This window comes from Onychomys torridus, chromosome 18 (assembly GCF_903995425.1).
Source record: "Onychomys torridus chromosome 18, mOncTor1.1, whole genome shotgun sequence".
NCBI lineage: Eukaryota > Metazoa > Chordata > Mammalia > Rodentia > Cricetidae > Onychomys > Onychomys torridus.
Window position 1 is genome coordinate 29,406,224 of NC_050460.1, and position 20,919 is coordinate 29,427,142.

At 46.9% G+C, this 20,919-nt stretch overlaps 1 protein-coding gene across 3 annotated transcripts in view; it reads left to right on the plus strand.

The window, feature by feature from the left end:
* Positions 1 to 1,323: 1,323 nt before the first annotated feature.
* Positions 1,324 to 20,919, plus strand: part of Arhgef4 (Rho guanine nucleotide exchange factor 4) — a 144,578-nt gene continuing 124,982 nt past the window's right edge. Inside the window, exons 1-2 of one of the 3 annotated variants that reach the window (XM_036167241.1) lie at positions 1,490 to 1,571; positions 15,581 to 15,735. In XM_036167241.1, the coding sequence (XP_036023134.1) occupies positions 15,676 to 15,735 (60 nt within the window). In that variant the 5' untranslated portion in view covers positions 1,490 to 1,571; positions 15,581 to 15,675. Of the gene's footprint in view, positions 1,572 to 15,580; positions 15,736 to 20,919 lie in introns of all 3 variants that reach the window. The other 2 variants (XM_036167239.1, XM_036167240.1) reach the window with 2 other exon arrangements.

Consider the following 20,919-nt stretch of genomic DNA (forward strand, 5'->3'; position numbering starts at 1 on the left):
CTCAAAGCCAGTGTGGAGAGATGCTCATCTTCCGGGGAATACTTCCAGCATGTGGTCTACCTGCCCCTCACCCATGAAGTGGCTGGTCCGGGTCCTGCTCCCAGGACCAGGTTTTCATGTGTGGCTTCAGTGGCATGGTGCAGAGGGTGTCATTAACAATTTATTAACAACATGTGATCCCATCCAGTGCAGTACCATGTACACGAGCTCTTGGCTTTGTATTCTCCTGCAGAAAACGAGAATATTCTATTCTGTTTTAAAACTACTGTGTGTGTGTGTGTGTGTGTGTGTGTGTGTGTGTGTGTGTGTGTGAAGGTTTGAGTATGTTACAGCTGCAGTTATATAAAGATAAATATAACTCAGGTTGCACTTGCTACTAGTGCATTTAACCTTTTCTTTTTGTACCAAGGAATTAGAACTGGAGGCCACAGAGATGGCCTCATCCTGAAGAGCTCTTGCTGTACAAGCATGAGGATTTGAATTTGTATCCCAGTTCTCACATAAAAAGCTGGGTGTGGCCACACCTGGCCAGAACTCCTTTCCTGGGTCAAGGAAGCTGGCAGAGATAGGACGTTACCAGGACTTCATAGCCAGCCGTTAGAGTAGAAAAACTAGCTCCAGATTCCGTGAGAGACCCCACCCCAAGGGGGAAAGGCAGGGAAAGGTGAGGAGCCATAGTGAAGACCCCGAACATTCTCCTGTGGTATGTGTGCTTGTGCATGAATATACAAAAGAAGCTAAAAATGTTATAGCTCATCAAGAACGTGAACCTACAGAACTCTGTGGCTGTGGAAGCCCTCACCTGCTTCATTTTCTTCACACCATAGTCGCCATCTTCCAGGACACCCCTCACCTTCCCTCCACACTTCCATCTGTCAGAGCATACCTGAAAAGGTAGAGAAGGAGGAGCAAAAGGTGAGCTCTGATTCAAGACTTAGGTCACAGGGATTCGAGTTCACAATTGCCCCCTGCAATCTGCGTGGGTACAGACAGCTGCGCAGCCAGTTTCCTCCCCTGCCAAAATGCTGCGCTAACATCTCTGAAAGTTCTCAAAGCTTGACTAAGCTCTAAAGGAGAAAGGGAGGCGGCCGTTTCCAGTAGGACCTGGGCCAGGCACTAGTCAGTCACCGTGCTGCGTGCCAGACAGGCCTAGGGGACCAAAGGGCGGAGACGCAAGCCAGTGTGTCGCCGATGCACCGCGGCGGATTCTCTTGCCCATTTCTTACTTAGGTTAAGTTCATACTCCTAGTGGGCCCGCCACGTCCAAGGATCGTGTGTGTGTGTGTGTGTGTGTGTGTGTGTGTGTGTGTGTGTGTGTGTGTGTGTCCCGTTCCTGCCGAGGGCTAGGGGCGGGCAGGACCAGTGTTTGGACAAGTCCCTGCGGACTTGCACGTGCCCGGAGTGGCCGGGTTGCAGAGGCGCCGCCTCGGCGGTCCAGGGCGGACCATGGGGCGGGGCGCGGGGTGGGATCTGGAGCTTGGCTCGCCAGAGCGGTCAGGAGCAGCGGGTGGCCGTTGCGCCCCGGCTGCACCATGCTCGGCGTGGTGCACTTCCTTCGCAGCTTCTTCAAGGTGAGAGACTTCTTCAAGGTAGAGCAGCGTCTAGCAGGGGTCGGGGAGGGGGGGCCAGGCAGCGGCGCACACTGCTGCGCCGGGGGTTGTCTATCCGTGTGGCTGCGAGGAACCCAAGTACGATCAGTGCAGCACTCACAACTTCTCGAAGTTCTGGATCCGGAGGCAGTGGGCCCTGGTGACAGTAGGAACTGCGGGGCGCGGATGAGAGGAGGCACACAGGGGAAGAGGGGCTCAGAGAAGACAGTTTTGACCGGGGTTGGAGAGACTGGCAACCGGCGCTCCTGGGTTTCCCGCAGCCTTTGCTGGTGTTGGCCTGGAGCTATCCAGGAAGTGGTTGCTATTGTTATTACCTGGGCTGAATGTATCAGAGGGAGAATCTGGGTTGGGGCACCAGCGTGAGCAAGTGCCTAAGACGCTGTAGAGAATGGGAACTTGGAGGAGCTTCTCAGATCATGGAGACCCCACTGTATTGGGATGCTACCACCTTTCTTGACTACACAGGGACCTTTGGGGTGGGCAGCCGCCTGCAGGGCACCGGCAGAGGGGTAGCTGGCTGCAGGTTGCCAAGCTCCACCTCTCTAGATGAGCAGTGTGGAGGTGGGGATGTGCCCTGACTTTAGGACCAAGGCTTCAAGAATCCGGAAGCGTTAGCTGGAGGCCGGCAGGAGGAAGCCCAGGGTTAGGCTGACAGGTGATGTTGGGAGGAGCTGTTACAGCTCTGTGGCTGCCTTCTGGGAGTCCATAACCAAGAGTGAGACAGAGTCCCCTAGCCTAGAGACCTCTGACAAGTGACCCAGGCTCAGACTTGCTGGAAGGAACCTTGACCTCAGCCTTTGCCTCCGCCATCTGGAAGGGCAGCCTGCTTACCTGTAGTGGTTACAACACTCTCAAGAGGTGGGGTTGGGGGCATGGGGGAGAGTGGAGATGGTGGGGGGGGGCGTGGTGCTTTCCAGGGTTGCACACTGAGGTGAGGCAGGGAGCGTATGCTGGGGTCCAGATTCTTGGAATGATCTTGGAATACCCATTTAACCACTTTGGGTTTTGTTTTCCTGTTTGGAGAAGTGTGGGTGATTCATTTTGCTCCTTTCAGGTGAAGATGTTATGCAACATGTGGGTGGTGTCTTTGTGAGCCCAGGGACCTCGGTTCTTCCTCACCTATGACTGTAGGCAGTAGTAAGCAACAGGTGGCCTAGGTGGCAAGCCAGCAAGGCAGAGTCTCCAGGCCTCATGGGACAGGCAGAATGTAGCCTATGGGGAGACTGCTGTCAGCTCAGGGACAGCTTGCCTGTTTGCTAACCAAGCCTGAGAACTGGGGACAGGATGTCCTCACATTCCCCTCTTACTCACTGTCCTGTCCCCAGACCCTTTTACCCCACTCCGTGTATACTAAAGGCAGAGTCACCGTGCCTTGGAGGCACTCCTCTGTGAGGAGCTGGAGGCCACCACACCCACTTCTAGCAGATAGAGTTTACAGCACCACCTATGAATGTAGATCACAATTTTATTTCCACGGACATTGGTCAGGTAGGAGGTGATAGGCGCCACTGACTCCAGTGGGCTTCTGTAGGAATTATCTGGTGGCGGGTACCTGATCGTCAACCTCAGTTGGATTGAGCTGATCCAGCTAATCTCTGTGTCCCAGGAGAAACAGTGCCTCAGATGCCCAAAACCCAGGTAGATGAGGCTTCTGCTGGCTGTCTTCAGACTCTGTGGGACTCTCATCCCAGCTATGAGCATGTAAATCACAGTTTAGTTCAAGTGGACCAGACAGAGAGCTCACGCTTGCTGTGGGACCCCATGGCACACAACCTTTGGTGGTACCAGGAGGGATGTATGCTGTCTCAAGAGGCCGGAGCCCCGTCCACGCAGGCCACAGTCATGCATGTCCCTTTCACGGGAGTACTCTAGAGTGTTACAGACAAGTGGGCATCCCGGCTATCTACTGAAGTTGTGGATCTCTCTGTTTTCATTAAATGTGTCCTATGTCTAATACAACGGCCAAACATTTAGGGTGGTTTGCCACTCACTGTCCCCCAAGGCCTGACAATACAATGTTGTAGATCATCAAGAGGCTGTTGAGGACACAAAGGACAGGTCTCAGCTGAGGAGTGGCACAGAGTTAGTGGGCAAGGGGGGTGAAAGTTTGTGTGACCCCCGTCCTGGGAATGTGATCTGTTTCTATTGATTCCCAAACATATGTATGCACACTGGCATGTTGTGCACCTGTGTGCATACATGGGAACACACACTGGCATGCTTGTGTTCACATGTGCACACATAGGCACACAGATATCAACATGCTTGTGTATACATGTTTGTACATAGGGCACACACACTGGCATGCTCATGTTGCACATGCATGTGCATGCCCACCAGCAAACTTATGCACACACACACACACACATACAGGCATGCTCCTGTGTATACCTGTTTATAAACACATAGTACAAACACACACACACACACACACACACACACACACACCAATGTGCTCAGGTGTACAATACACATTAGCATTCTTGTATATGCACATATGCATGCACACTGGCATACTTATCCACACACATGCAGATATTGCGTGTGCACGTATATAGGCCATAAATAGACATCTATTGGATGTTGCTTATGCACACACATGCACACCAGCATGTTCCTAGGGATATGTACACACATGATATATGCGTACTAGCATGCTTGTTCACATACATGCACCTTGGCATGCTCCTATGCACACATACACAACAGGACACACACATACGATTGTGTCTCCCAGGCATGTCTGTATCCAGGTATGTACACACAGGTACATGCAAGAGGACTCCATCAAAAAAATGCTTTGTATGAGTGCCAGAGATTATAAAAACACATGTGTTCCAGTATGGAGGCCACATGAGGATAAGTGAATCCCCATAGGTCAGCCCACTGGCTTCTTTTATTATTTAATTATTTTAATTACTGTATATATGTACATTTAATGGTGGGGCATGTGCATGGCATGGTGCATGGAATCAGTTCTCTTCGTCCACTTTTACATGGGGTCCAGGGATAGAACTCAGGTCATCAGCCATCTCTCCAGCCCCCTACAGCATTCGTCATGGCTGCTGCACAAACCCAGCAGGCAGGCTACATGGGAAGGGATCAGGGACAGCTAGGTGGTGACTTAGGGATGAGGGACTGGCAATGAGTCACTGTTTGGGACTGGAGAGGCTCCTGAGGCTTTGAGGCCTTCAGTTAGCTACCAAGGGTCAGGGAGCAGGGCAGAGTTCCCGTCAGCTGCTGATCATGCCTTTGTCAACTGAACACAGGACAGGGAAGTCACCACAGGGCAGGCTCAGGACTTCAATGGTCCCTAGGAGGTAGACTTGGGATATGATTCTGTTTTGTGACGTGTTTGCCTCTGCATCCATTGGGCTCTTACTCCTGATGCTGGAACTCAGTGACATCCTGAGCCACCAGGAATTAATTCCGAACCAATGTTAAATGCTTCCTAAAAGGTCTATAAGTTCTCTGTATAGACATTTGGAAGATTTACATTGTGCCTATGATACTAACTCAGGTACATACGTGTAAGCCAACTTTCTGTCATGGAAACAAGATACTTGAGATAATCAGCTTCTAAAGACAGAGAGTATGGGGTTTCCATGAGTGATTGGTTCATCCTGTTGCTTTGGGGCTGTAGTGAAACAGCGTGCGTGGGGCAAACATGTAGTGCATCATAGGTGGGGCTGAGGGAGGATGCGGCTCTGACCTAAAGCCTTTCTCTAAACCACATCTCTTAACTGCTCTGTCATCCCTCTAGCAACAATCGAAGGACACTCCTTTTGAAAACGAGTCTTTAGTGGACAGTCCCATTGCAAACTACAACACAGCTCCTCCTCCCTACCCCGCCCATCACTCCCCACAAAGGAACTTAGAGTCTTCCGAGTCAGGTCAGGCACTTGCATAAGGGCAGTGGAGTTTACTCAATATATATATTTTAAATTTGTATTTTTTTTTCGAGACAGCATTTCTCTGTGTAACAGTCCTGGCTGTCCTGGAACTCACTCTGTAGACCAGGCTGGCCTTGAACTCACAGAGATCCCCCTGCCACCACCTCCCAAGTACTGGGACTAAAGACGTGCACTACTACTACACAGCTCGCAACAAATATATGTTGATCACCTGCTGTGTACCATACATTCTGGTCATTGAGACTGTATACAAGACCTAGTTTGGATTTTGTTTTATAGTGTGTGTGTGTGTGTGTGTGTGTGTGTGTAGGTCAGAAATAAATAGACATCTGGTGACTTCTTTGATTGCTTTCCATTTTACTTTTGGGGACATGGTCTCTCCTTGAACCTGCAGCTCACTGACAGCACTGCATTGGGCATGGCCCTCCTGTCTCCACTGTCTCCTCAGCAGCACTAGGGTTATAAGCACAGTACTGCGCTTGGCTTTTTATGTAGGTACCGGAGGTCCAGACCCAGATGTAGTTTTTGGTTTTTGTTTTGTTTTTAGTTATCTTTATTAGCATGTGTGTGTGGAGGTAAGAGGATTTAGTTGAGGAGGACATCAGAGCCCATTTGACAGAGATGGGGGAGAGGGTCTCTTCTTTTTGGGCATGGGCGAGATTCCATAGGATGAGCCTGAAGCCATCTCTCTCATTTCCAGGCAGGAGGCGGGGAATGGGGGTAGGGAGCAGGTTATGTGGCCACCCATCCCACTTTAATGTCAACTCACTTCCCCAGGTGGGAGAGACTAGAAGTTAGCTGAGGACTCAGAGGGAGCCTGTGGGCATTTGTGGGAGGGCAAGAGCTACAGCAAGGTATGGCTGGAGCCGCAACTGGATCCTCACACTCCAGTCTTAACAATGGGAGAGTTCAAAGAACATCTATTCACCCCAGATAGGACAGACCAGAGAAACGACCCCACCCTGGTCTAGCTTAGCGAACCAGTGAGGTTCCCGGGCTTGTTTATAGGAGTACGGGTGAGATGTTGCTTCCAGACATGTGAGTGACTGAAAGCCATCACTGAAAAGCCCACACCAGTGTGGGTGGCAACTCATGAAAACTGCATCCCTGCAGCTCCCTGCACAGCTAGAGACAACCTGACCAGCTATTATGACCTCTGGTGGGGCCTGCTGGATACGGTCACTTTTTGAGCTTCCAAGTATCTCTTTATTCTGGAGTCTGAGGAGCCTCTCTCCTGCTTCAGTTCTGAGGAAATTTCAGTTTAGAGGAAGTCTCCATGCGACACCGTCAACTTGACCCGATACATCTTTTGTGGCAAGGACACAAGACTCTCACCATGTGGGGCCACCAAATCCAGTTTTGTGTGTATGTGGGATGGTGATAGGTTATGGAATGGGGTAGGCAGCCCTCATAGGGGACACATCCATGCCTCATCACAACACAGGGATGCACCTTGTCTTTAAAACTCTTGTAACTGGGGCCTCACTCTGTAGACAGGGGCTGAGACCAGGAGGGGAAAGAGTCTCATAGAGTGGTGGAACAAGAGTTGGTGTTAATTCCCTTCCCACAGAGCAGGCTTTCAGTGGGAGCCCTGGATGCCCAGGCTTTCAGTGGGAGCCCTGGATGCCCAGGCTTTCAGTGGGAGCCCTGGCCTGTGTGCCTGTGTGGAGCATGGATAGTCAGAGATAGAGAAGGAGACTTCTGTCCCAATGCAGGTGGGTATACTGCAGACCCTGCCTGTAGTCCTACCACTACATAAGACTTCCCTGCGGCACTCAGCTGGAGGATACCCCATGCTGGGCACCTACAGGATGGTGGGCAGGGGAAGATGATATGAACTACCTGGGGGTTTGGGAGATGTAGGCCACTGACCTGTGCTCTTGAGTTGTACCTAGAGAAGGAAGGGGTGCTCTTAGCCAGGAAATGGGATGACTTCTTCCTGCTCTGGTGGCCTAGGGGCTGGGATGGTTGTGACCTGAGAAGCAGAGCCTGCCTCTGTAGCTGGTTAATTGGCATTGTGTACCCACAAGCAGTTGTTAGGTTTGGAGCTCCCTGCCAGCTCTGGTTTGGTTAGTAAATTGCACAGCATTGTTCTCAAACAGCCCCGTCTTTCCAGGCTGAGCGAGGTGAACACCTAGGAAGTGCTGTGGTTGCAACTGTGTTCTCAGCTGGCACTTCCTGTAGAGCAGGGCCAAGGGCGTCTTCTTCTGGTTTTTCTAGACAGATCACATCCACCCTGTGGGGGTACTGTAGGGATGCTGTCAACCCTGGAGGAGGCTGTGGCTGACTCTGGGCCAAAAGAGTGAAGCGGGGTTAGCTGGCATCCTCCTGACTGGATTAAAAAGCAACAGATCAGAGCAGGACACCTTGTGGGTGTCACACAAACAAGCTGGGTGACGTCACCTGGGGACTATGACCCTCAGGTTACTACCATCATCTGCTCTTCTGTACGCCTGAGCAGGTGGCTGTCAGTACCAGCAGGGAACGCAGGGGCGGTGGCTCAGGTAGAGCACTTACCTCGCTTGTACTAGGCCCTAGGTACTGTCCCCACCACTGGGAACAACAGCCAAGAAGTTTGCTCAGGGCCTTTGTGTGGTTTGGTATATACACTCGGTATAACACTCGGGTGTTAACGTGTATGTGCTTAGAATGTGAGGCCAAGAGCCCCTGTCCAAACCCCAACACCAGGACTAAATGGCTTAAACAAGACCCTTAACTGCTTTAAGCTTCTATTTCTGTACGCAGGGTTGTCTAGTCTTTGACACTGTGATATGATCCTCACATGTGCCGGGCCACATGTAGCCTGCAGGCTGCAGCTTAGACACACCTGGATAGGCCACCACACCTGTGCCACTTAAGGAGTGTCTGAAGGTTTCAGGGCAGGTGCTAAGCACATGGTCCCTGTCAATCCAATCACCAATGACATTTTTATAATGAGAGAAACAAATCCTTCCAGTTTTACAATTTGTATTCTATTTGTCCTGTGCATAGAACAGGGCTGGGCTTGACCCCTAGATGAGTTTGGACAGGAATTAAGCTGTGGAAGTGATAACTGGAAGCTGAGCTGAGCCCTGACATTCCCTGTGTTTTGGGGTGCTCTGGGCTGTATAGGTCAAGAACGGATTACATTGTGACTTGAGGCACAGCTAATGGGCACCAACATTTAAGGCCATGCCTTCTGTGAGCCGAGAACTCGGAGCAGCTGGATTCAAACAGGTATAGCTGGAGAGGGGGAAATTCTCAAAAGCTAGGGCAATGTCATAAAGGCCTCCTAGGCTTAAAGCAGGCTGCTGACTCTAGAGGTTCTGGGCCTGCCAAGGACAACCTGAGAAGCGACTTAGGTTCCTGGAAAGAGTTGTCATGGGTCAGCAGCCTAATGCTTCTGGGTCAGGGCTGCCGGCATGGGTCACCCCAGCCATGATGAGGCATCAGTACCCTATGTATTCCATTCTTTAGTTCAAGGGGCCCTTAGCCCTGCCTAGCCTTTCCCACTGATACAGGTTGGCACAGCACTACAAGAGTCCCTTGGAGCATCCTGCACCTATCCCGAGGCCCACCTTGAGAATCCTCCCATTGTAGTTTACAGGGGGGATGGGAAGTTCAGTATCGCAGGCAGAGCACAGGGAGGGCTGAGTAAGGAGTGCCAGTGTCCCCTGCTGCCATGAGGTGGATGCTCCACCCAGCCTGGCCTTGGCCTTCTCTCTGGAATGCATTGCCTGCTTCACAGTGTCAGACTGGCTTCATGACTTTTTCCCCAGCTGTCAATCATGTACCACATACCAAGGCTGGTCTTGAACCTGAGTTTCATAAGGACTAGGAGAGAAACTTCTGTGTCTGCTAGCCAGGTCTGTCCTTTAATTTGTCACCTGGGTGAGGTGCATATGGGCCTGACATTTGAGTAATAAGCTTCCAGGAGCAGGCACATCTGCTTTTGTCCTTCACTGTCCTAGGAGATCTACCTTCTAGATGCTGGGACATGGTAGCAGGGCAGGGCATAGCACATGATTGTACCCTTTCTTTGGATCCACTGTTAAGGAATAGCACATTATATTATTATATGATATTATATGTTATATATAATTTTATATCTCATACCACATAAGCTGAGGTAGTTTCAAAGACTTATACGCTGAAAATAATTAAACTTTGCTGAAAGAAATTTCCTAAGTCACAAATAAATGGGAAGGCATTTTGTTTGTAAATGAAGACATTTAATATTGTTGAGATGTCAGGGTTGCTGAGAATGCACCATAGACCGACATCATCACTGCTTAGAGTGCTCCACAAACTCACCTTAGTACCACTTAGTGCTCTACCAACTGACTTAAGGACTGCCTGGCTCAAAAACCGATGTCATCACTGTCTAGGGTGCTCCACAGACAGACATTGGCACTGCCTAGGGTGCTCCACATACTGACATCACCACTGCCTAGAGTGCTCCACAGACTGACATTGGCACTGTCCAGAGTGCTCCACTGTCTAGAGTGCTCCACAGGCTGACACCACTGCCTAGGGTGCTCTACAGACTGATGTCATCACTGCCTAGAGTGCTCCACTGGCCAGTTTCAGTGCTCCAGGATTGATGTCCACACTTCCAAGAGTGCTGCAGGGATTCAATACAATTCCTTTAATCCCAATAGATTTTGTGTAAGGTAGAAAAAAAAATTCTAAAATTTATGTGTAGTTTCAGTGACACCAAATAGCTAAAATAAACTTAATAAAGTCAGACAACAAAACATTAAATGTTTGTGACTTGGGTTGCACAATGGCTTTTAGATATGACACAAAAGCAGAAATGACAAAAATAAAAATGAAGTTGATGTGGACTTGACTTGAATTTAAAAAGTACACAGTACACAAAATACTATGAAAAGGCTTAAAAGATTTAAAATCCACTATGTGGGGGAAAAAATCTCTTCAATTGATATATCTGACAGGAACGTGCACCTGAATGTAAACAACACAGTTCAATTTAAGAAGACACTTCTGCAGTGACATCATACACGTGACTAATAAACAACCAAAGAGATTCCTTCATGGTCATAAGTTACTGGGAAATGTAAACAAGAGTTATAGTGAGATACCCCTCCATGTCCTCTGTCATGGCTGTAATGGAGATACCAGCAGTTGTTGGTACCTTGTAGAGAAGTTGGGAGCCTTGCACATTCCTGGTGGGGTTTGTAAGATGGTTCGTGCACTTTGGAAAACAGTTCACCAGCTAAATACGAAGTTGCCGCGTGACCAAGCAGATCCACTCCATTCCATTTTAGTCAAGAGAAAGGAAATCATATGTTCACAGGGACTTGTTCCTGGGTACTTAAAGCTACTTCAGCAAGGGGAGTCCCAAACTGTGAAGAGCTCAAGTGTCTTTTGTGTGCCTTTTGACGTGTATGTGGTATATGTGCATGTGTGTTCAGGTCAGGCGTCTGTCATTCTGTCTTAATCCCTTCACACAAGCTCTCTCACTGAGAGCCAGGCTACCAGTCAGAAAGGTCCAGCAATCTTCCTGTTTCTGCCTGTCACGGCACTGGGATTGCAGGGCTCTCTGCAGCTGTGCCGGGCTTTTGTACAGGTGGTGGAAATTTGAACTTGGGTCCTCATGTGTACACAGCAAGTGCTCTTAACCACAGAGCCATCTCCCGGGTCCCTGCGTATCTTTGAGCAGTGGGGAAGATAAGCAGGCTGTGGCACCTCCACACAATGGAATCTTGTTTAGCATGAGTTGACACATGTATCAACACTGAGGAGACTCAAAATAACCAAGTGTTACTGACAGGAGCCAGTAACGACATGTGTAGTTCCTTTTGTAGGAACTTTTCAGAGCAGACAGATGCAAAGGCAGACTAGCAGTTGCTAGGTCTAGGAGTTAGTACAGAGCGGCAGTAGGCACCATGGCTAGTAGGGTGGAATTTCTCTGAGTGGAAGTATTCCAAAGCAGGCTAAGGTAATGTCTGTACAAACCTGTCAACTTATTTAAAGCAGTTAATGCCTGGAAATGGGCAATTTGTTCAATATGTGAATTATAGTTCAATAAGTTATAACTCTTAAAAAGTGAATGTCGAGGGCTGGGGATATAGCTCAGATGGTAAAGTGCTTGCCACATGAGTGTGAGGACCTGAATCAAATGCTCAGAAACGCGCCTCCCCAAACCACCCCACCGGGTATAATGGAGAGTGCTTATGTACACAGTTACAAGGAAGGCAGAGACAGGCAGATCTCTGAGGTTCATTGGCCAGCTCACCTAGCCGAATCAGCAAGCTCCAGGTGAAGGGGTGAGACCCTGTTTCAAAACAAGGTGAATGGGGCTGGAGAGGTGCGTCAGCAGTTTCTGCACCAGATTCAGAATTTAGAGAGGATTCAGGCAATGCTCACCTGTAGGGCTCTCTCTCTGTCCCCATCCCTCCCTTCCTCCCTCTCCCCTTTCCTCCTAGTTGCTGAAAAAGAAAATGACAGGCACCCTACCTAGAGAGTCTGCCTATGAGTGTCTGATTTTTATTTCCCAGGAGAAACTTCCTGAAACCTTAAGTAGCCACAGGCACTTGTAATATGGTAGATTCACACCAATGAAATTCTTATTCCTTCTTCTTTTAGTAATGATAGAAAAAAAAAATATTCTCAGTGTCCCACAAAGGAACACAAAAGAGAAAATAACCCCTTAAGCAATTTTCATTTTCTCCCCTTGTGATTAGTGGGGCCAATAGACTGTAAGGGGGTTGGCAATTATGATGGCCAAGAGAGATTTGCCTTTTGAATATGCTTGGTCACCCATATTAGTAGTCACTCGACCATTCCTCTCAATACTGGGCTATTATAAAGATTACGGTAGAGATGCCTCACCAAGCCAGAAAAGTGGGCAGGAAATGCCACAGTTTATACTAGGGAATCCTCTCCCCATCCTGTGAGAGCACTTTGGAGGCCCATCAGCTGTGCCAGGCCAGGAGGATGGCACTGTTGGAAGTTCCAGAAGATCCTTGAACATTAGCCAGTGGCTAACCCTAACAGAGGGCATGTGTGAGCTCCGCAAGGGTGCCAGAAACCTGATGGTCATGGGAGCTAGAGTCAGACAGTGATTAGTCCCCTTGCTTCTGAGCATCGGCACAAAGGCCTGAGACATGGTGTCTCAGGAGCGCAGCAGTGCCACCCTGGAGCCACCTCCAAAGTTCCAGAGTGTTTGTTTTGTTTGCATTGTTCCAATGGGCATCAGCTTTTTTTTGTGCTATCTGGGCTTGAAACTTAGGGTTGATTCTTTGACATACCGAGTTCTCGAGTTCTCGTGGGGTTGGATCATTAACATATCAGAGCCTGCCATAGGCTTGGTTCATATTGGAGCTGCCTTGTTGCTGGCTCCTTATCTTGCAAGCATTACATTGTTCCAAGTCACAGGCAATAGTTTTCAGGTTACACAAAATGATTTCACTTATGGTCAAACACCCTTTAGAACTTGACTAGCATATGCTGACTTCCTAAAGTCTCTGCTAACAGTAAGTGACAAGATTCTTTGGGGACAGTCATTTCAGGGAGTCCCTGGGCAAGCCCCTAACTTAAAGAATGAATTAATCTAGCAATCTCTTTAGCATGATCCTGGCTTCCTGGAGGGGTGAGCGGTGAGGGGTGTCCCTTGGCCAGACAATTGACCTACCCTACCTGGAATGTTTGATCTCTACCACGCCAGAGATTCTGTTCCATTGAGCAGAAGTTTTCTCTTAACAGGCCTTCACTGCTACCCTTATTGCCATAATATGTCTCCTCTTTAAAGGTAACCCTAGAGTCACTTAGAAGCCAGATCAGAGTTCAGAGCCCACAAAACACTGTCAACATCTCCTGTCTCTGGCAAGGATGATCCTGCCAAGGAGACCTACCAACATCCCTGGCTTTCAGTCAAGAGACAAACCGGCTGCTCTTCCTTGGGGATCTTTTCACCCTAGACCATCTAGCCAAATTAAAACTCCTGTTTCATCATCCCCACCCCTAAGAGGTAACCCTGACTACCATTGTGTCTTCTCTCACCTGAAAGGGGGTGTCAGATGTGGCAGTCAGGGCACTCCTCCACTGGGTTTATCTAAAAGACCCTGTCTTAGTCAGTGTTCTATTGCTGTGGAGACACACCGTGACCATGACAACTCTTATAAAGGAAAGCATTTATTGAGTCTGGCTAGCAGTTCAGAGGTTGAGTCTGTTGTTGTCACAGCGGGAAGCATAGGGGCATGCAGGCAGACATGGTGCTTGAGAAGGAGCTGAGAGCTTTACTTCCGGATCTGTGGAGAGCAGGAAGAAAGCATGACACTGGGCCTGATTTGCACATCTGAGATCTCAAAGCCCACCCCCTAGTGACACACTTCCTCCAACAAGGCCACACCTACTCCAACAAGGCCACACCTACTCCAACAAGGCCACACCTACTCCAACAAGGCCACATCTACTCCAACAAGGCCACACCTACTCCAACAAGGCCACACCTACTCCAACAAGGCCACATCTACTCCAACAAGGCCACACCTCCTGATAGTGTTACTTCCTATGGGCCTATGGAGGCCATTTTTATTCAAACCAGTACAGTGGGGAAGAGACAAACCATTGTCCTGTTGTTTTGGCCCCTCTGACTGTGTACAGTTATATAAGATGCAAAAGATCAGCTTCTGATACTTTTAATCGATGTGTAATAGTTAGATAAGTTTAGGAAAAAAAATCCCAAACATTTTTTTTAACTTTGATTAAATATACATTTTGGTTCTTTAAACCAGTCCTTGTAATTGTTAGGAAGAGCAGAATAGTAACTCCACTGACTTAAGCAGAAGTTTGATATTGATGAATTGCACTTTGATCTTAGAAATTTTAACTTCCTATGTATAAAGCCTCGTTCTTTGTGGGGCTTGCTCAGACCTTTGTAACTTGCTTAGACGGTTCAGCTTTCTTTCTTATCTTAACTTCTTCCCCTTTTTACTAAAAGTTTTTTCATTCTTAGCCAGGTGTGTTGGCACATGTCTTTAATCCCAGCACTTGGAAGGCAGAAGCAGGTGGATCTCTGGGAGTTCAAGACCAGCCTTGTCTACACAGTGCATTCCAGGACAGCCAGAGCTATATAGTGGGAGCCTGTCTCAAAATAATAAACAAACAAACAAACAAATAAATAAATAAATTTGCATTAGTACATCCTACTTACATTTCTTTCTACTTAATGGTTTTCTTTTTTAAATCTGTAGATGTGAGAACAGTTAATAATTTTACCATCTTTTCTGAGAGTTTTATCCTGGGGGTGGGTGGGTGAGCAAGCATAAGGTCCCAATGACAAAACAAAATCTGATTCCACCCAAGTTCACCCTGAGGACCCAGTGAGTTATTGGGCTTATTCACAGAGGAGTTACTGACCGAGGTATGGGTGCCTCCAAAGCAGCTTGACAGGAATGTCTTCGCCCATTGTCGCTGCTGGCTTCCTCATAGTTGTGTAGGTGGAGCCCCTTCTGCAGCCTGTGGACTCTGGCTCCTCCCGCACTGGGAGGCTGCATGCAATTAGGACAGAGAGCACCAAGTGCAGCTGGCTGCAAGGATGACTGGGTACTCAGGCGAGGCTCCAATGACCCTCCTGACCCCCCTCCCCCTTCTAGAAAGGAACATCAACAACTAATAAAACCAGCCATTGTGATCTTTTATAAGCAGACACAGCTGGTCTTATGAAGATGGCAGTTGTTTGGCTTAGAATGTAGTGCTGTTCAATGCCACCTTAGTAAAGGAAAGCTTAACCCAAATATATTCATAGGATAATGTAATGGATTAATATTCCCTGCGCATATACTGTTAAACTGTGAGGCTTTGTAAGTTTACAGGTAAACCTTATTATAAAACATGGAAAGTCATTGTAACTGATACAGTGCATAGAGTTGTTTACCACCACCTAGGTTTGGGTGTCGAGCAATAGACAGAAGCAGCAGATACAAAGAAAAACATCACATCGATGTATACAACATCCAGCACAACTCAACTCAGGAGCCCTGTTAAAACTATAATGCTGGAGTTATTACTGTCATCTGGATCTTGTTTTGATCACCTCTTACCCCCCAGGTAAAAGCTGTCACTGGGAAAGGAATCCATGACGGAAGCAGAAGGAATGGGGAGGTGTAAGCAACAGCCATGGGAGGAGCTGCTGCTCTGGGAACATGAGGAGAAACTGGAAGGGAGACCAGGACTGTGGCACCATTTGTCCATTTATGCTTCTGGTAACCATCACGAATGTTGCTCTTGTTTATGTGTCCATTTCCGGTTTTATACGGCTATTATAATACATAGGGTTTTTCTTGTTTTATTTTGATTTTAGTTTTGTTGGCCATGTATCGCATTAACTTGCAAATTAGCTTATTAGGAACTTTGTCTAGTATTCTTGGAATTTTCTGTGCAAACCATCATGACAACTGTGAAAAAAGTTTAATTTCCTGCTTTTCCATTTCTGTGAGTTTTTATTTCCTGTCTTTTCCTTGTTGCATTAGCTGGAACATCCAGTGTGCTGTTGACTAGGAATGGGAGAGAGAGAGCCACTGTTGACATGACCGGGCATGCCACTCTTAGGAGCAAAGCTTCTAATTTCTCAAGTGTGGTGTTAGCTGTGGGTTGTCTGTCGGCGTTTGGTTGTTGTTATTTGTTTGTTTGTTTTTCATCAGGTTTAAGGGAAATGCCTATGTTCTGATTGTTGAGGGTTTTCACTTGAAATGATGTTAAATTTTGTCAAGTGCTCCCTCTCTCTGTATCCACTGACATGATCATCTGATTGTTTTTCTCCAGCCTATTGAAATGATGGGTTACATTAGTTGGGTTTTAGATATTGAGCCAGCTTTATATAGCTGAGGTAGATCCCACTCAGTTCTGGTGTATAATTCCTATTATACATTAGTGGATATAATTTACTAATTTTTATTGAGGACTTTTGCATCTGTATACATGGAAGATAATGGTCTCTGGCTTTTTGTTATGATGACATCTTTCCTGATTTTGTAATGCTGACCTCATAGGATGTTAGGTAGTGTTTCCTCTACTTCTGTTTTCGACAAGAGACTGTAAAGAATTGCTGTTATTTGTTCCTTAAATATTAGCTAGACTTCATTGGTGAAACTATCTGGGCATGGTGCTGTTTGTAACGCCCATTAATATATAATATTTACCTCTGTGTAGGTTGGTAGAGATATGTTATCTTTGTGCATATTAAATAAGACTTCATCTAAGTAATTAAAGTTATGGGTACAGACATAGTCATAATGCACCTTTATTATTCTTTTTATATCTATGATATCAGTGGTTGTGGCTCCTTGTTTTTAAAAATATTTATTTTACTGTATGTGTATGCATATGTGTGTTGGCAAACACATACCACAGTGAGTATGGAGGTCATAAGACAACTTTTGGGAGTTAATTCTCTCCTACCATGTGGTCTCTGGTAACAAACTCAGTGTGTCATCCTTGGTGACAAGTACCTTTACCGGCTGAGCCATCTCACTGGCTCTGGCTCTTTTTTTGTGTGTTTTATTCTTGTATCCATTTGTTTCTAAATATTTTCTAATTTTAGTTGTGACCTCTATTGAGACATAAGGAATCACGGGAATGAAAACCAGATTCACCTATTCTTTCTGTGTGTTGTAGGGTCGGTCCTGTGCCTCCTCTAGCTACTTACTTTGAAGAGCATTCAGCTTCATAGATGCATTTGGCAGAGAGGCAGGGTGGGGTGTTCTTACTCCATCTCCACCTGGAGTCAGAACTTCCATGAGGATTTTTTTTTCTGTGTTGAAGATTGAACCTAGACCCTTACAGATGTCAGGTGTATTAGTTGAGTGTCTCTAGAGAAACAGAACTGATACAATAAATCTATCTACTTTTATGTCTGTCTATTTTTCTATCTATCTATCTATCTATCTATCTATCTGTCTGTCTGTCTGTCTGTCGGTCTGTCTGTCGGTCGGTCTGTCTGTCTATCTGTCCGTCCATCCGTCCATCCATCCATCTATCTATCTATCTATCTATCTATCTATCTATCTAAAAAAGGATTTACTAGAATGGCTTACAGTCTGTGGTCCAGCTAGTTCAACAATGGTTGTCTCCTGATGGAAAGACCACGACCCCAATAGTTGTTTAATCCACCAGGCTGGATGTCTCAGCTGGTCTTCAGTATTCATTGGCATCCCAAAGAAGTAGATTCCAATGCCAGAAAAGTAATGCCTCAGCAGCAGGGTAGATGAACTTGCCTGTGAGATTAAGGGCAAACAGGCTAAAAACAAAAGCTTCTGTCTTCTGTGTCCTCTTGTTGGGCTGCATCCAGAAGGATAGCCCAGATTTAAGGTGGGTCTTCTGACTTCAAATGATCTGAACTTAGAGTAGGCCTTCCCATCTCAAATGATCCAGCCAAGAATAAACCCTAATAAGTGTGACCAGCTCTTTGGGCTTGATTCCATCTGTGGTCGTTGACAACCAAGATTAGCTGCCACATTAGTGATTTTGTACATTGTTTATTACTTTTCTGTAGCTGTGACCAAGTGCCTGGAAGAATGAAAAGGGTAAGGGGTTCACTTTAGCTTATGATTTCAGCTCTTCATGACAAGGTTGGTGAAGCAAAGCTGTCTGCTTCTTAGGAAGCAAAGTGAAGATAGGCAGGATCCAGGCCAGACATGCCCTTCAAAGACACACCCCTGTGGCCTACTTCCTCCAACCAGTCTCCACTTTGTACAGTTTCTACTATCTCTCAATCATTTATTAAGATATTTAATTCATCAGTTCATCAAACCACTGATTAAGACAGAGTTCCCATGATCTTATCTAAAAATTACCACATGTACATATGTATGTACACACACACACACACACACACACACACACACACACACACCACTAATGACAGATCAAATTAATGACACCACTATAGTCCAACTTGATAACCCAGTGAACTTATTGGGGTTACTTTCAGGAGTGTGAGTGTTACTTACAGAAGCAGGGATGACTCAAACTCAGCTGTGTCACTGAAAACCCAACCCAACATGGGAGGTGAGTCATGAAGGCTGCAAGCTTGGAGCTTTCTGAATGACTTGCAGGCAGCTCTCCAGTTTGCAGAGACTCTTCTCTTATTACTTCATAACCTTGGGGAGGAAGAGGTCTTGTGCATCTGGTCAGTTTCAGGGACTTCCTGAGACTTGTGAGTCGTTTATGTCTTAAATCTTGGTGAACCTCCCTTTAGAAATTCCTGAGTCTTTAAAAAACATTGTGTGTGTATATGTGTGCACAAGTGTGTGTGTGTGCCATGTGTGTGAAGGCCAGAAAAGGGTACCAATCCCCTGAAACTAGATGGTTGTGAGTCACCTAGTGTTGGAACGAGGAACCAAACTCCAGTCCTTTGGAAAACTAGCAAATGCGCTCAATCACTGAACCTTATCTCCAGCCCCAAACTTCTGGAGTCTTCATGATTTCCTCTCCAGGATGGAATGTTTCAACTCAGAGAAAATTGTTATACAACAGTCATGTACGCTGGGCATTAGATATTGGCAGTGTTAGCAGGTAAGAGGAAGCAAGCCAGGGTTCCCAGAGAACTAGAACTTTGCTTTCCCTTGGCTGGGTATTAAAAAAGGAAGGAAGGATATTATAGATATGACAAATTCTGCATCTCTAGGGAACAGAAGCAAAAGATTTTATGCATTTGGGGCATAGTATACAACAAAATGTAGAGGTGATACGGGGCAAGCAGGAGTCAGACACATGCATTCTGTTGTGTGTGAATTTTGTTGCAGATTTCATGTAGAATGTATTACTCTCCTGGGGTTGCTAGAACACATTACTACAGATTTGGCAATGCCATGGAACACAAGTGTATTCTCTTAGAACTCTGAAGGATAAAAATCTGAAGTCTTAAGTTTAAAGTCCAGACATCTGTGGGGCTCTGAGGGAGAATCTACTTCCTGCCACATTAATTTTCTACGGACCACTGATGGACAGCTGACCACATCTTCAAACACACCCCACTCTCTGCTTCTCACATCCTACCATGTCTTCTCACTTCCACCCGTTCATCAGCCTCCAAGGACCCTTCCTCTGACCTCTAGGGATTTTTGTAGATATCCAGGCTCATCTTCCATTTCAGGAACCGTAATCCCAAAGTCCCTATTCTCATGAAAGGTAATTCTGGCTCTGGGTCTCAGACGTGGTCATCCTGGAGGGTCATTGTGCTCGATAGTTTTATGTCAACTTGACACAAGCTAGAGTCATCTGAAAGGAGGGGTCCTAGGTTGAGAAAATGCCTCCATAAGATCTGGCTGCAGGCTAATTAATGATTGATGGGGGAGGGCCCAGTTCACTGTGGATGTTGCCATCCCTGGCTGGTGTCCTGGGTTCTATAAGAAAACAGACTGAGCAAGCCATGAAGGGAAATCCAGTAAGCAGCACTCCTCCGTGGCCTCTGCATCAGCTCTGGCCTCCAGGTTCTGACCCTGTTTGAATTCCTGTCCTGACTTCCTTCAGTGATGGACTATGATGTGGAAATATAAGCCAAATAAACCCTTTCCTCCTCAGCATGCTTTTGGTCATGGTGTTTCGTCATAATAATAAAAACCAGAACTAGGAAGTCATGAATCAGGTTATCTCAGGGAAGCAGTTTACAGGCATCAATTGGATGAGAATATATAGGAAAACTGCCAGGTTGGGGGCTTAGGAAGGTCTGTCTGGCAACAAGAAAGGCTAGCCGGTAAAGCTGGAGGTCTGTAGAGTAGGGAAGCTGTAGGAAAGAGCTCCAGTGGAAAAGCACTGGGGGCCGGGTGGCAGTTAGCATGTGGATGGACAAGAAAGTCTTGGGTTCTGCCTCCACTGGCTGGGTGGATAGTGCCCATTTTGATCAGATGAGGAGGTATCATGGGATACGCAAGGAATCCTCGTAGGCAGTTGGTCCCTAATCTGGGGAGGTGATGGGTGTTGGCTGACATATGGAAGTTTTTTATTTTTGTTTATATTACTGTGATAATATGAGAAGTAATTTGGGGAAGGAAATTATTTACTTGGCTTCCAGTTCCACACCATAGTCTGTCTTTGAGGGACGTCATGGCAGGAACTCAAGCAGGAGCTGGGGGGATCCATGGAGGGAAAGCTGCTTCCTGGCTTGTTCCTTCTGGCGTGTGCTCAGCTAATTGTGTTACACAGCCCGAACCCACCTACCGAGTGATGATGTTCATAGTGAGCTGGGGCCTCTTAAATCCATTAGCAATCATGACAGTGCTCCATATACATAGCCACAGGCCAATCTGATGGAGGTAATTCTATTTGTCATCCTTTTCCAGGTGACTCTAGGTCGTGTCAAGTTTACTAGAATAACTAATCAGTGGAGATGGAGTGACAATTTAGAGCTGTGTCTAGAATTTAAAGGTGCCTGGAAGTTAGCAGAGAAC